The sequence below is a fragment of the Ursus maritimus genome, unplaced genomic scaffold, assembly GCF_017311325.1.
Source record: "Ursus maritimus isolate PB19 unplaced genomic scaffold, ASM1731132v1 scaffold_20, whole genome shotgun sequence".
Classification (NCBI taxonomy): Eukaryota; Metazoa; Chordata; class Mammalia; order Carnivora; family Ursidae; genus Ursus; species Ursus maritimus.
This window is the reverse complement of record NW_024424453.1, coordinates 26,523,825-26,539,562: the sequence shown is the minus strand read 5'-3', so window position 1 is coordinate 26,539,562 and position 15,738 is coordinate 26,523,825. Positions and strand designations below refer to the sequence as shown.

The 15,738-nt window shown below is 38.6% G+C and overlaps 1 protein-coding gene across 3 annotated transcripts in view; it reads left to right on the top strand.

Moving 5' to 3' along the window:
- Nucleotides 1-15,738, top strand: part of PPP2R3A (protein phosphatase 2 regulatory subunit B''alpha) — a 204,928-nt gene that overhangs the window by 83,913 nt on the left and 105,277 nt on the right. For all 3 annotated transcript variants that reach the window (XM_040636783.1, XM_040636784.1, XM_040636785.1), the window contains one exon: nt 6,697-6,799. In XM_040636783.1, the coding sequence (XP_040492717.1) occupies nt 6,697-6,799 (103 nt within the window). The remainder of the gene's footprint in view (nt 1-6,696; nt 6,800-15,738) is intronic.

Genomic DNA, 15,738 nt, shown 5'->3' with positions numbered 1-15,738 from the left:
TCTAATCATTAAAAGAGATCTTCAGAGATACTTTTTAGTAATAGCTCTTTGACAGTTTCTTAGTTTTGCTTGTTAAATTTGGGTCTTAGGATTTGACTCTGGTAACAGTGACATAAAAGTAAAGACTCTCCTTTAAGGGAGCAGACCACATGTGTCATGTGAGAAATACAGCTTCCATCCTCATGATCCACATTAAAATCATATCTAGTTGATTTATTAAAAATAATTGAACTCAAGTAGGTTTTATAATTACTTTTTGAAAGCTCCAGTTAAGAAACAAAGAAATATGTACATCCTGACAAGGCGTCCCCCCCCCCGCCCTTTTTTAAAATTCCAGTATAATTAACATACAATGTTATATGAGTTTCAGGTATACAACATAGTGATTCAACAATTTTATACATCATTTAGTGCTCATCATAAGTGTACTCTTTTTTAAAAAAGATATTTATTTATTTATTTATTTGAGAGCGCGAAAGAGAGCATGAGTCGGAGATTGGAGGGGGACCAAGGGGCAGAGAGAGAGGGAAAAACAGACTTCCCACTGAGCAGGGAACCAACTCGGGGCTCTATCCCAGGACCCAGATCATGATCTGAGCCAAAGGCAGACGCTTAACCACTTAAACAACTTAGCCACACAGGCACCCCCATAAGTGTACTCTTAATCCCCTTCACCTATTTCACCTCCGATGAGTTTTTTTGAATTTCTTTTTTTTTCTCCTTTCTTCTTTATAAGTTATTTCTTGATATATTTATACATTTTAAGAGAATGTCACAGCTTGCCCCTCCTACGTCTTTCAACTGACCAGCCTTGTTTACGTGTTCTCCTCACCTTTTTTGGACTAAATACCCTTCCTGGTAAACTGTTGGGAAATGCGGTTCACCTGTTATCATCATTGTCATCGTTATTATTATTATTTTTTTAATGATTTTTTATTATGTTAGTCACCATACAGTACATCCCCGGTTTCCGATGTAAGGCTCGATGATTCATTAGTTGCGTATAACACCCAGTGCACCATGCAATACGTGCCCTCCTTACTACCCATCACCGGTCTATCCCATTCCCCCACCCCCCTCCCCTCTGAGGCCCTCAGTTTGTTTCTCATAGTCCATAGTCTCTCATATTTCATTCCCCCTTCTGATTACCCCCCCTTTCTTTATCCCTTTCTTCCCCTACCGATCATCCTAGTTCTTATGTTCCATAGATGAGAGAAATCATATGATAGTTGTCTTTCTCTGCTTGACTTATTTCACTTAGCATTATCTCCTCCAGTGCCGTCCATGTTGCAGCAAATGTTGAGAACTCGTTCTTTCTGGAAAGATTTATGTGATCTGAAGAGAAACCAGAGTACGGTTCATTATTATTATTATTATTTAAAATCTACGTACAATAGCAGAATTCAGCATATAGATTCCTTCTAATCCCTTCATGCCACCTAAAAGCCCTTAGGAGTATAATGCTTGAGATCATAGTTGGTGATTAATAAATTTATTCTTATTTTTAAAAATCTAGGAGCAAGTTGAGTTCACCAAATTCTTCCTGCATTACATTAGAACTACAGTGATCAGAGTATACAGAACTTTTACCAGTTAATGAACTTATTTTAGAGAAATATACCAAAGCTAAAAGTTAAAATGCTTCACGTTTTCCAGGTAAATTTTAGTGATTTTGTTACAAGTAATAGTTCTAAGTTGTCTGAATACCAAGAATCAAAGGGACCCTAGGAGAATCATTCCTCTTATGCCATCTAGATGACACTTCAAAGTCAGTGCTGTGATCACCATTCCACCTCTCCTATAGCAAGTAGAAAACTGCTGGTTAAAATCTAAAAAATGCCTTTAAAAAAAAAAAGTGTGAATAAGCAGTCTTAAAAGTAAGGGAATTCCTTAGAAGCTAGAAATAGTATAAACACTAATTAACAGGAATGAACCAGCGAAAGAATTGGCATTTGCCCTTAGGGTATTTGTCACTGTTATTTCTGGCAGCCTAGAACCTACAGAAAGAAAATAGAGCCTAGGACCTGAACAGTAAAGAAGTCATCTTGGATTCCCTCCCCTTTTCCCACCTGTAAAGTCAAGACTTCAGCTGGGTGGTCCAATTATCTATTATTAATTATTATTGTTATTTTAAATCGGCATGTAACAGTAGCAGAATTCAAGAACTTGAAATGTGTATGTTCTAACTTTCATTCAGCCAACTTCTTTCACCTGGTAAGTGTCAGGCCATGAAAAGGCCTTAGCTGGAGTATGAACCAGGAGTAGAAAGAATAGAGATACTGCACAGCTCTTGTCAGAGTGTCTTTAGCCATTGAGATCAGCATTGTTGGTCATCTAACAGTCTGTGAAAGCAGCAAGAAGTGAGTTAGAATTCTTAACAATTGTTTAAGAGAAAACTTTGAGCAAGCTGGGAGATTGAAAAAAAAGAAAGTAGTCTATTCTATAAGAGATAGAAAGAAGAACTGTAACTACTTATATTTTAAGTTATTTTGAATATTCTAGGACCCTACGTTTGTGAGCCTGAGGCTGACTATAGCAAAGGAAAACTGCTAACCAACTTGATTTAGCTGCAGTTAACAGCATAATATTAGAGTAACAGCCAGGGTTTTTGTTTTTTTGTTTTTTGTTTTTTGTTTTTGTCTTAAGACAGTAAGTCACTGACTTAGGGTGGACATTTATGTTGGTGGGCAGAGCAGCAGCAGCCACAACAACATTGGTGTTCTTTTATTGAGATGGATCATTTTAATTTTATCCCTAGGGAAAAGATATTTCTACAAAAAGGCAAAAGGGGAAAAAAGACATGAAGCACAAGTCTTCATTTTAGGTAACTACATGAAACTGCTTATGCAGTCATATAGCATGGGCAACTGTCCCTGTCTTTACTCATTTGAAAAAAATTTCTGTGACTGGTTATATGTATGTCTCTGTTAAACCTTTAGCTTATGGCCCCATACCGAAGTGGTTGGAGCACCCTCTAGTGGGAGCTCCTTTCTGTGCTCTTAAAATGCCGGTTAGTTTAGTTTAGTTTTGTTTTTATTTAAATTCCAGTTAGTTAACATACACTGTAATATTAGTTTCAGGTGTACAATATAGTGATTCAACACTTCCATATGTCGCCTTGTGCTCATCACGACAGGTGCACTCCTTAATCCCCATCACCTATTGACTCCTCCAACTGCCACCCCCCTGGTAACCATCAGTTTGTTCTCTATAGTTAAGAGTCTGTTTCTTGGTTTTCAAAATGCCTTTTAAAAGTAAGGGTGCTTTATGGGGCACCTGCGTGGCTCAATCCGTTAAGCATCTGCTTTCTGCTCAGGTCATCCTGGGATCAAGCCCCTGTGTTGTAGGGTTCCCTGCTCAGTGGAGAGCGTGCTCCTCCTTCTCCCTCTGCCTGTCCCCCCCCCCATGTACTCTCACTCGCTCACTCTATCTCTATCTTAAATAAATAAGTCTTTTTAAAAATAAAATAAAAGCAAAGGGGCTTTAAGGGAGACCCTAGTATGACTATTTGGGGAGACTAAGCAGCTAAACATGATGATTTGAGTTATGCTGACCTTGAAGAAGATATGTGTTTATTTTTGCAAATTTATTTATTTATTTATTTTACAAATTTTACCCTTTGCATAAAATGACTTGGGCCCAAGTATAGTACGTTAAACTTTCAAGTACAAAAAATAACTGGCAGATAAACACAGAATTAAAACATACTGGTATATACATACACAAGCTGACTTGCTCCAATAATAGGCTCTATATAATCTTGAAAAGTAAAGTCAAATGTGAAAGTCACTGAATGACAGGAAATATTTTCCCTGCTATCCCAGCTCTCATGGGGTGGAGGCTTCCTAGCCCTCCTCCTAATGGTTTGAGGGTGAACCTCTTAATAGGCTCTTGTTTCCCTGTCTCTGCTCTCCCTCCTTACCCTGCCCCATTGCCTGTTTCCTATCTGTACTCAGACATCTATTTTCTTGCAGTCTGGACATTTTTAGGGGAAAGACGTTGGTCCACAGCTTTTTCGAGTTCCTAGATAACTAGCTTTGTGGCAGAGCTCCTCTCAGTCAATAATATTTTTCCAGCTTCTTTATGCTTTATTTTCTCTTACATTTTAATGTTAGCATTTCATTTGTCTGTTAACAAAACAATATTTTGTTTTAAGAGCTCTGGAAGATACCAATTTAGAATAACTATGTTTGCCTTCCTCAGCTTTCACAAGTCGTATTCATCTCCTTTTCTCTTCCATATAGAGTTCACCAGCCACTATCATTGGCTGAAAATCGTAATTCACCTTTTCTTTCTTTTTCATGCTTCTGATAGGAAAGAGCTAGTCTTGATTTGCCTTTTTCTTCTCAGAGTATCTCTCATCTGTGCCTCCTTTCTTTATAAAAGTGCTCCTTTCCAAAGATCTCACCACCTTTTTATTCTGATCATCCCAACCATTTTCTAGCACTTATTACATATTAATCTTTTTCTGAAATGTATATGTATTTAATTCTAGGGGCCTTGAATATGCTGAAGAATGATAAGGAGAATTAATACACAAATTATACTATAGCTTTAATCACAAATAAAGTCAGTTTAAGTATATAGCTGTTAAATCACAAACATTTTTTGAGAAACTTCTGTGTGAAAATCACTATGCTAGGTGCTAAGGAAGAAAAGACCTGTTTATAACTGTGTCTGCCCTTTAGGTGCCAGAAAAATAAAAGAAAACTAACAGTACAGTGGTATATATAATACACATAAATTAAATGGTACAAAGATCAGTAAAGAATTTGTTCTGAGAGAAGGCTTTTTGAAGAAGTGGGTTTATTAGCTGGACCTTAAAGAATAGCCAGCATTCAGATAGCAAAGTTGGAAGGGGTGGTATTCTAGGAGAGTAGAATTGCATGAGAAATGGCAGAGAGGCAAGAATGCACATGACATACTTCGAGAACAGTGGATCAGGCCAGCTGCCTGGAGTGGAAGTTTCCTTTAGCAAAGTAGTAAGAGAGGTAGGTAGGCAGACTCCCACCTAATTACAAGGGCCTCAAATGCTCAACTTAGGCATTTAGACTTACTCATATAAGTGGTATAGAGCTACTGGACATTTTTGAAAAGGGGAATTATATAATCAAAGGATGTTTCAGAATGAATTGTCTATGTTTTAAGGTTAGATGAACACTGACCTCTGTTTTGACACTTTTCCCTTCTGTCAGTCTCAGCATGAAGTAATAAGACCCCGGACTTGAAGGTACACTAGAAATAGAAAAGGGGGAATGGTTCAATAAAACATTTTGAGGAAATATTCTTAAGGACTCCTGTATTCTAATCTTGGATTCCCAGCACTTAGAGATTCAAGTTAGAAACATAGGAGTCATCATGGGCTTTTCCCTCCTTTCACTCCTCCACACCTATCAACTATCATGTCCTTTTCATTTCAACCAGATTTGCCCCTTTCTCTCCATATCCCACTGCCACTATCTATGCTCAGGCCCTTGGTGGGATTTTTGCTTGATATTTCTGAAAAGCACATCTGATCTTGTCACTGTCCAAGTTAAAATTTTTATGTGGAGTAGGCTAAAGTCCAGGCTCCCTGACCTAACATAAAAGGACCTCCAGGATCCAATCCTACATGCTCACGTCCCCTTCTCTCACCATCCCTGCATTTGTAAGTGCCAGAATGTTCTCTGCACTCTCACACCAGGCATTTGTACGTGCAACCCTCTTGACCCACAGCAGCCTTCTTTCCTACTTCCCCTTTTTAGGGAATCTAACTGCCCTCCTGTGGCCTTCAGTGACACCCATGCTTATTATTTCTGTCGTGGCTGTCACACAGTAGTATCATCTTAATGGTGTAGCACTCTCACTAGACTGTAAGCTCCTTATAGAGCACAGAACTGTGTCTTATTTTCTTTGCATCCCAGGTATCTTCAAGGCCAAAGTATGTGGCACACAATTAGCATTCGATACATGATTAAAGAAGAAAATCAAGAAAATGGGAGACTAATTGGATGTGGAGGAAATAAGGAAGAGAAAGAAGTTTAAAATGACTTCAAAATTTCAACTCCAGATAGCTCAGGATAGGGCAAAAATCTATATCCATGAAAAGGACTGACTTTGAAAGGAAGATTTTAAATTTGGTTTTTGATATTTTGACTTTGTTATCAGAGTATAGTTACTAAGTGGAAATGTCCAGTAATTAGCTGTACATGAGGAATTAAGGAGCTTAAAGACTTAAAAGGGCATACGTTTCTTTTTTTCAGCCTGGTCCTTCAAAATCTAATTTCAAAAGCCCCCTATCTGGTTGGCCCTGAATATGTCTGCCAGGCTGGGCAAACATTTTTGTTTTATGTGGTGCATAGTAGTCCAACTGATATATTCTTTCCTGGCTAGCTGGTGGGTAGCTCTGGAGTTCTGGGTCTGGATGTCCTGTGCTAAACCTGAATGGGCATTCTCCCTCGAGTGTATTTTTACCTGCACTAGTTCAGTTGACTCTGTGGTGTCAGCCCCAGAAGGATTTTGTTGTTGAGCTTTTATGGAGGTGTCTCTTTGACAAAATCAAGAGCATGGAAAAATTCCCTTTTTAAAAAATCACTGAAAAGAGAGAACTTGATTCTGGATCTAAACGGCCTTCAGTTTAGGCTGAAATTACCAACTGTCGATATTGTAGACGTTGTTCACAGTAGCTGTCTTCCTAAGCAGTTGTCTCTTTTATAGGTTGCTGAATGACCATCACGATGATGCCTCCAAGTTTATCTGTCTTCTAGCAAAGCCCAGCTGCAACTCTCTAGAACAGGAGGATTTTATCCCTTTACTTCAGGTAATTTTCATTTCCTTCTAAAAATGGGTTTTATTTTTAGAGTTTCAGAGGTTTTTAAAATTTTTTCCACTGTAAGGTATGTCAATCAAGATATACAAATCTAGAAGTCAGATTTCTGGGAGAGTGGTTTTCAAGCTCATTTTAAGAATAAAATCCTTTTGTTAAATGAAAATCAACACAGAACCCATAGTATAAAACAGATAAAACAGGGCTACTCCCACTGAAGCAGAGGAGGGGGTGCCACTCAGCCTCCCCCTTGCCCAACCACGGCAAACACCGAAACACTTTCTGAAGCTAAACATTTGGTCTACTTGGCCTAGCTGACCTGTCTCCACAGAAAGAGCCCGCTTGGGGAGTATTTATGTCTAGGTCTTCCAGTAAGAATCAGTTACATGCCAATATTGGATCTGTTTTTACTGTAGCATTCTTCATAGCCCGATACATTACTTGTTAATATTCTTAATTTCACATCTAAATATTTGGTTTTCCTAAGCAGATCACAAATTCCTTGAGCTAAGCTTTGCCTTTCATGTGTGTTGAATGCTCATCATTGTTTTAGTTGTTTTAGTAAATCCTTGTTGACTTGTTAGTGAGGATGTCTAAAGAGAGTCAGAAAAACACATTGACATAGTTTTTTGTCTTTGTTTTTGTTGTATTCATGGTACCATCAATTTTTTTTGTGCTAATTTTCTTGTCGAAATATAACATATACACACAAAAAACCACAAATCATAAAGTGTACCCACCAATCAATGAATTTTCACAATGTGAGCACATCTGTGTAACCAGCACCCAGATCAAGAAACAAACCTCACCAGTACCCACAAAGCTCTTCATGCTCCCTCCCAGTCACTGCTACCCTATGGTTACCACTGTCCTATGTCTAATATAATATGACATAGATTTTTAATTATAGTAACAAATTTCTGTGTTTGGTTATGATTTATTTTGCATTCATAGTCTTTGAGCTTGTCTTAACTTGCATGATGGCCCTGATTATCTTTAGACTCATATGCTACATGTTATTTTTCCTCTTTAAAAAGTACTCATGAGAATGTACTTTAAAAAATACTCGAGTACTTTACATTTAACTAGGATCATTATACATAATAATATCCAACATTACATATTCCTACTTATGTTTTGTCAAATCACAGATACTCAGTATTTGAACTATATTGCTACTAAAGCATTAGGTTTTTGTTGTTGTTGTAAGCTGTGTGATTTTATTTTTTATTTTTTTCATTTTAATTCCAGTATAGTTAACATACAGTTTTATATTAGCTTCAGGTGTACAGAGACTTAAGTCTCTCTATCTGTTTCGCCCATCCCCCACCTATCTCCCCTCTGGCAACCACCAGTTTGTTCTCTGTAGTTAAGTCTCTTTTATTTGTCTCTTTTTTTCTTTGTTCATTTGTTTCGTTTCTTAAATTCCATATATGAGAGGTGCCTGGGTGGCACAGCTGGTTAAGCGTACAACTCTTGGTTTCAGCTTGGGTCGTGATCTTGGATTGTGGGATCGAGCCCCAACTTGGGCTCCACATTCAACACAAAGTCTGTTTGAGAATCTCTCTCCCTCTGCCTCTGCATCCCCCACCCCATTTCACTTCGCAGTATACCCTCTAGGTCCATCCATGTCATTCCAAATGGCAAGATTTCATTCTTTTTATGGCTGAATAATATTCCATTGTGTGTGTGTGTGTGTATGTGTGTATGTGTGTGTACACACACACACACATACACACACACACACACACACATCTCTTCTTTATCCATTCATCTATTGATGGACAGTGGGGCTGCTTCCATAATCTGGCTATTGTAAATAATGCAATAAACAGGGACGCATATATCTTTTTGAAATTAGTGTTTTCATGTTCTTTGGGTAAATACCCAGTAGTGAAATTACTGGATCATATGGTAGTTCTATTTTTAACTTTTTGAGGAAGCTTCGTGTTGTTTTCCACAGTGGCTGCCCCAGTTTGCATTCTTACCGACAGTGCATGAGGGTTCCCCTTTCTCTATGTTCTCGTCAACACTTGTTATTGCTTATCATTTTTAGCCATTCTGACAGTATGAGACAATATCTTTTTTTTTTTACCTCTTTTCATTTCATTCCTTTTTTTAAATTATTATTGTATTATGTTAGTCACCATACAGTACATCCCTAGTTTTTTATGTAAAGTTCCATGATTCATTACTTGCATATAACACGGTATCTTACTTAGGTTTTACTTTGCATTTCCCTGATGATTGATGATGTTGAGCATCTTTTCATGTGTCTATTGGCCATCTGTATATCTCTGATGAAATGTCTGTTTGAAAACATTAGATTTTAATACCAGTTCTCTATCCACCCCTTACCTTTACCCCCTCAATCCATTCTTGCCCTGCTGTGACTCCTACAAACTGCATCTTTTGGTTCCCCTTCCCTGGCTGGCTTCTTTTTTTAGATGTAAGTACCAAAATTTAAAATTTAATCATAAGGCCTGGAAACTAAAGTTTAGGATATCATACGAAAGGAGAGAAAGCTGGAGAGAGGGAAAAGGAGGGAAGAAGGAGACATAGAGGACTAATTCAAGAATTTCAACAACTAACTGGCATCTGGAGAAGAAAGAAGGGAAAGAATGTAGAGAAGGAAATCATCACAGAACTAATACAGGATGGAGAGAATTCGAGAGACTGGGATGATAAGATGGGTACAAAGAGGTAGAACCTGGTAGGATTCCTTGGGATCCCTGTTTCCCTCCTTGGGAAAATGCCTGTGTAACCAGCATATAATCAAAAATAGAATTTGACACTCCCACACCAGCGTCTCATGCTCCCTCCAGTCCTGCCCACAGAATTAAAGAAATAATACAGAATATAAGTCTTTTGATTGAAAAAAGCCAAGTACAATGAGTAAAAGAAACATACATAAACATGTCAAATCAAAATTTTAGAAAAACGCTGACGAAAATGAAATACTAAAATCTTCCAGAGAGGAAAATCAGGTCCCTTTAATAAATACAAAAATTGGCGTGGTATTAGATTCTCATTAGTAACTCTGGGGAAATGGATTTGAAATCAGATTTCCAATATCCTGCCAAGCTATTAGTCAGATATGAAATTAGAATAAAGACATTTAAAAACTCAGAAAGTTTATCTCCATATTTTCTGGAGAGTTACTTGAATAGATACTAGTAAACCAAAGGGCACCTGGGTGGCACAGTAGGTTAAGTGCCTGACTCTTGGTTTTGGCTCTGGTCGGCATGATGTCAGGGTTGTGGGATCAAGCTCCACATCAGGCTAAGTGCTCAGCATGGTGTCTGCTTGGGAGTCTCTGTCCCCTCTCCCTTTGCCCCGCCCCCCCCAACGCATAGGCACACATGCATGCCCCCTCTTCTCTCTCTCTCTCTCTCTCTCTCTCCAAAATAAATAAATCTTCAAAAAAATTAAGTAAACCAAAAAAGAGGAATACATGAGGTCCATGGAACAGTAGATTCAATCCAAAGAATCAGTGAAGGGAAGACCTTAGATGGCAACTGAAGAACAGCCAGTCCAGAATAGAAAAGCTGATGGGGTTTCTCTGGGAATAAGTTCTCCAGAAAGGGGAATAGGCAGAGGAGGAGCTATTCCATGCAGTATTATTATTATATTTGAGAACAGGGAAACTGGAGGGTATGCTTGTAGCACGGCATTCTATATGAACAAGTTTTAAAAAAAAATTCGAAACTCCAAGAAAATTGAAAAAAAAAACTGTATAAGACAGTCATGATCTAAGCTTGAAGCAAATGGAAATATGACATGATTACAAACAACTGATGGAGAATAAGAAAAGAAAGTCCATTTAACTTCAGTTCTTTGAGTGCCCGAGTGACATGATGTTAGACCAATTAGAAAGTAAGAACTTTCTCCAGGAATGGAATCACTGGCAGGCTCCATTTTTCTTGCCCTCTTGCCTAGCTGGCCCAGTGTGGGTGGGTTGGCCCCCTCCAAAGTGGCTCCCATTGTGCCACACCCAGCAGGCACCCCAGGCTAGGACTGGTACCCACCTCCAAAGCAGTTCCCATCACACCACACCTAGTGGTTACCCTTAGCCTGGACCTGCACCTTCCAAAAACTACTCCTACCCAGGAGGTCAGGGGCAGCCCTGCCCACAGCAGTTGTGGCCCAGCCACAAAAGGAGGGAGCATGCAGCCCACACACAGTCACCTCTGGAGAGCCTGGTTCTGGTGATTAGGGGAGGTTTTGCTTCTGGGCCCCACAGGATGCTTTCTACATAAGGCCACTCCTTCATGACCGGATGTAGCTGATTTACCTAAAACGTAGAAACAAACAGAGTCAGACAAAATGAGGATATAAGAATGAAAGAACAAGACAGAAAACAACCTCAGAAAAAGAACTAAACTTCAGAAAAAGAACTAAAACAATCTACCTAATAGGGAATTCTAAGTAATGGTCATAAAAATGCTCACTGAACTATAGAGAAGAATGAATGAACACAGGGAAAACTTCAACAAGAGATAGAAAATGTTAAAAAGAACCAATCAGGGCTGAAGAACAATAACTGAAATGAAAAATACACTAGAGGGAATCAATAGCAGTTAGAGGATGCTGAAGAATCGATCAATGATCTGCAAAACAAGGTAGTAGAAATCATTCAAGCTGAACAGCAGAATGAAAAATTTTTAAATGAGGATAGTTTAAGGGACCTCTTAGACAACATCAGGCATACCAACATTTGCATTAGAGGGGTCATAGAAGGAGAAGAAAGAGAGGGTAGCAGAAAACATATTTGAAGAAATAATAACTGAAAGCTTCTTTAACCTGGAGAAGAAAACAGACATCTGGGTCCAGGAACCACAAAGAGCCCCAAAGAGGTCCACACAAGTCACATAATAATTAAAATGTCAAAAATTAGAGATAAAGAGACTCTTAAAAGCAGCCAGGGAAGAGCTACTAGTTACCTACAAGGGAACACCCATAAGACTATGAGCTGATTTTTCAGCAAAAATCTTGCAGGCCAGAGGGAGTGGCATGATATATTTAAAGTGCTACAAGGAAAAAACACACATACACACAACCAAGAGTACTTTACCTAGCAAGGATATTTCAGAATTGAAGGAGAGATAAAGTTTCCCAGACAAATAAAAGTTAAAGAAGTTTATTACCACTAAACCAGCCTTACAAAAATTGTTCAAAGGACCTCTTTAAGTGGGAAAAAAAGGGCACCACTAGAAGAAAATTATGAAAGAAAAAAATCTCACTGGCAAAAGCAAAGATACAGTAAAGGTAGTGGCTCAACCACTTACAAAGCTAATTTGAAGGTTAGAAGACAGTAAAATCGACTATGTATCCAATAATTAGTTAAGGGATACACAAAATAAAAAGTTGTGAAATACAACATCAAATACATTTAAAACATGGGAGTGTAGAAGATTAAAAATGTAGTGCTTTTAGAATGTGTTAGGATTTAAATGACCATAAACTTGAAAGTCACCCAATCACAAGGAAAACAGCAAGACAAGAAGAAAGTACAAAGATTTATTACAAAAACAAAAAACCGGAAAACAGTTAACAGAATGGCAGTAAGTAAGGGTGCCTGGGTGGCTCAGTTGGTTAAGCATCTGCTTTTGGCTCAGGTCATGATCCAGGGTCCTGGGATCAAGCCCCACATCAGGCTCCCTGATCAGTGGGGAGTCTGCTTCTCTCTCTCCCTCTGCCTGCCACTCCCCCTGCTTCTGTGTTCTCTCTCTCACTCGCTCTCTCTGTCAAATAAATAAATAAAATCTTAAATTAAAAAAAAAAGTGGCAGAAGGACATACCTGTCAATAATTACTTTAAATGTAAATGGACTAAATGCTCCAATCAAAAGACATGGGATAACTGAATGGATAAAAAAGTAAGACCTACTTATACGCTGCCTACAAGAGATTGACATGTAAGTGAAGGGATAGAAAAAGATATCCCAAGGAAGTACAGTAGAGCAGATCAACAGGACTAGAAGTTGGTTCTTTGAGAGAATCAATAAAATAGACAGACCACTGTAAGACTTATCCAAAAGAAAAGAGAAAGGACACAGATTATTAAAATTATGAATGAAAAAGGAGAGGTCACGACGAACACCATTGAAATTGGAAGGATTATTAGAAATTTTTATCAACAGCTATATGCCAGTAAACTAAACAATCTGGAAGAGATGGAATCCTTCCTGGAAACCTATAAACTACCAAGATTGAAACCGGAAGAAATTGATTTCTTAAACAGGCCAATTAATTATGAAGAAATTGAGTCAGTGATAAACAACCTTCCAAATAACAAAACTCCAGGCCCGGACGGTTTTCCTGGGGAATTCTACCAAACATTCAAAGAAGAAATAATACCTATTCTCCTAAAGCTATTTCAAAAAATAGAAACAGAAGGAAAGCTACCAAACTCATTCTATGAGGCCAATATTACCTTGATCCCCAAACCAGGCAAAGACCCCCTCAAAAAGGAGAATTACAGACCGATTTCCCTAATGAATATGGACGCCAAAATCCTCAACAAGATCCTGGCTAATAGAATCCAACAGTACATTAAAAGGATTATCCATCACGATCAAGTGGGATTCATACCTGGGATGCAAGCGTGGTTCAATATTCGCAAACCAATCAGCGTGATACATCATATCAACAAGAAAAGACTCAGGAACCATATGATCCTCTCAATCGATGCCGAAAAAGCATTTGACAAAATACAGCATCCTTTCCTGATTAAAACCCTTCAGAGTGTAGGAATAGAAGGTACATTTCTCAATCTCATAAAAGCCATCTATGAAAAGCCTACTGCAAATATTATTCTCAATGGGGAAAAGCTGGAAGCCTTTCCCTTAAGATCAGGAACTCGACAAGGATGCCCACTCTCGCCACTATTATTCAACATAGTACTAGAAGTCCTTGCAACAGCAATCAGACGACAAAAAGGGATCAAAGGTATTCAAATCGGCAAAGAAGAAGTCAAAATGTCTCTCTTCGCAGATGACATGATACTCTATATGGAAAACCCAAAAGAAGCCACTCCCAAACTATTAGAAGTTATAGAGCAATTCAGTAACGTGGCAGGATACAAAATCAATGCTCAGAAATCAGTTGCATTTCTATATACAAATAACGAGACCGAAGAAAGAGAAATTAGGGAATCCATCCCATTTACAATAGCACCAAAAACCATACGTTACCTTGGAATTAACTTAACCAGAGACGTAAAGGACCTATATTCTAGAAACTATAAATCACTCTTGAAAGACATTGAGGAAGACATTGAGGAAGACTTCATGGATCAGAAGAATTAACATAGTTAAAATGTCCATGCTACCCAGAGCAATCTACACTTTCAATGCTATCCCGATCAAAATACCGAGGACATTTTTCAAAGAACTGGAACAAACAGTCCTTAAATTTGTATGGACATCTCGGCTCCTTCCACGATTTAGCTATTGTGGACATTGCTGCTATGAACATTGGGGTGCATATGGCCCTTCTCTTCACTACGTCTGTATCTTTGGGGTAAATACCCAGTAGTGCAATGGCTGGATCATAGGGTAGCTCAATTTTTAACTTTTTAAGGGACCTCCACACTGTTTTCCAGAGTGGTTGTACCAACTTGCATTCCCACCAACAATGTAGGAGGGATCCCCTTTCTCCACATCCTCTCCAACAATTGTTGTTTCTTGCCTTGTCTATTTTTGCCATTCTAACTGGCGTAAGGTGGTATCTCAGTGTGGTTTTGATTTGAATTTCCTTGATGGCTAATGATTTTGAACATTTTTTCATGTGTCTGTTAGCCATTTGTATGTCTTCATTGGAAAAGTGTCTGTTCATATCTTCTGCCCATTTTTTGATTTGTTTATTTGTTTCTCGTGTATTGAGTTTGAGAAGTTCTTTGTAGATCTTGGATACCAGTCCTTTATCTGTAGTGTCATTTGCAAATATATTCTCCCATTCCGTGGGCTGCCTCTTAGTTTTTCTGACTGTTTCCTTGGCTGTGCAGAAACTTTTAATCTTGATGAAGTCCCATAAATTCATTTTATCTTTTGTTTCTCTTGCCTTTGGGGATGTGTCATGAAAAAGGTTGCTTTGGCCGATGTCGTAGAGGTTGTTGCCTATGTTCTCCTCTAGAATTTTGATGGATTCCTGTCTCACATCGAGGTCTTTCATCCATTTGGAGTTTATTTTTGTGTATGTGTTCAAAATCATTAGCCATCAAGGAAATTCAAATCAAAACCACACTGAGATACCACCTTACGCCAGTTAGAATGGCAAAAATAGACAAGGCAAGAAACAACAATTGTTGGAGAGGATGTGGAGAAAGGGGATCCCTCCTACATTGTTGGTGGGAATGCAAGTTGGTACAGCCACTCTGGAAAACAGTGTGGAGGTCCCTTAAAAAGTTAAAAATTGAGCTACCCTATGATCCAGCCATTGCACTCCTGGGTGTTTACCCCAAAGATACAGACGTAGTGAAGAGAAGGGCCATATGCACCCCAATGTTCATAGCAGCAATGTCCACAATAGCTAAATCGTGGAAGGAGCCGAGATGCCCTTCAACAGATGACTGGATTAAGAAGTTGTGGTCCATATATACAATGGAATATTACTCAGCTATCAGAAAGAACGAGTTCTCAACATTTGCTACAACATGGACGGCACTGGAGGAGATAATGCTAAGTGAAATAAGTCAAGCAGAGAAAGACAACTATCATGTGATTTCTCTCATCTATGGAACATAAAAACTAGGAAGATCGGTAGGAGAAGAAAGGGATAAAGAAAGGGGGGGTAATCAGAAGGGGGAATGAAACATGAGAGACTATGGACTATGAGAAACAAACTGAGGGCCTCAGAGGGGAGAGGGGTGGGGGAATGGGATAGACCGGTAATGGGTAGTAAGGAGGGCACATATTGCGTGGTGCACTGGGT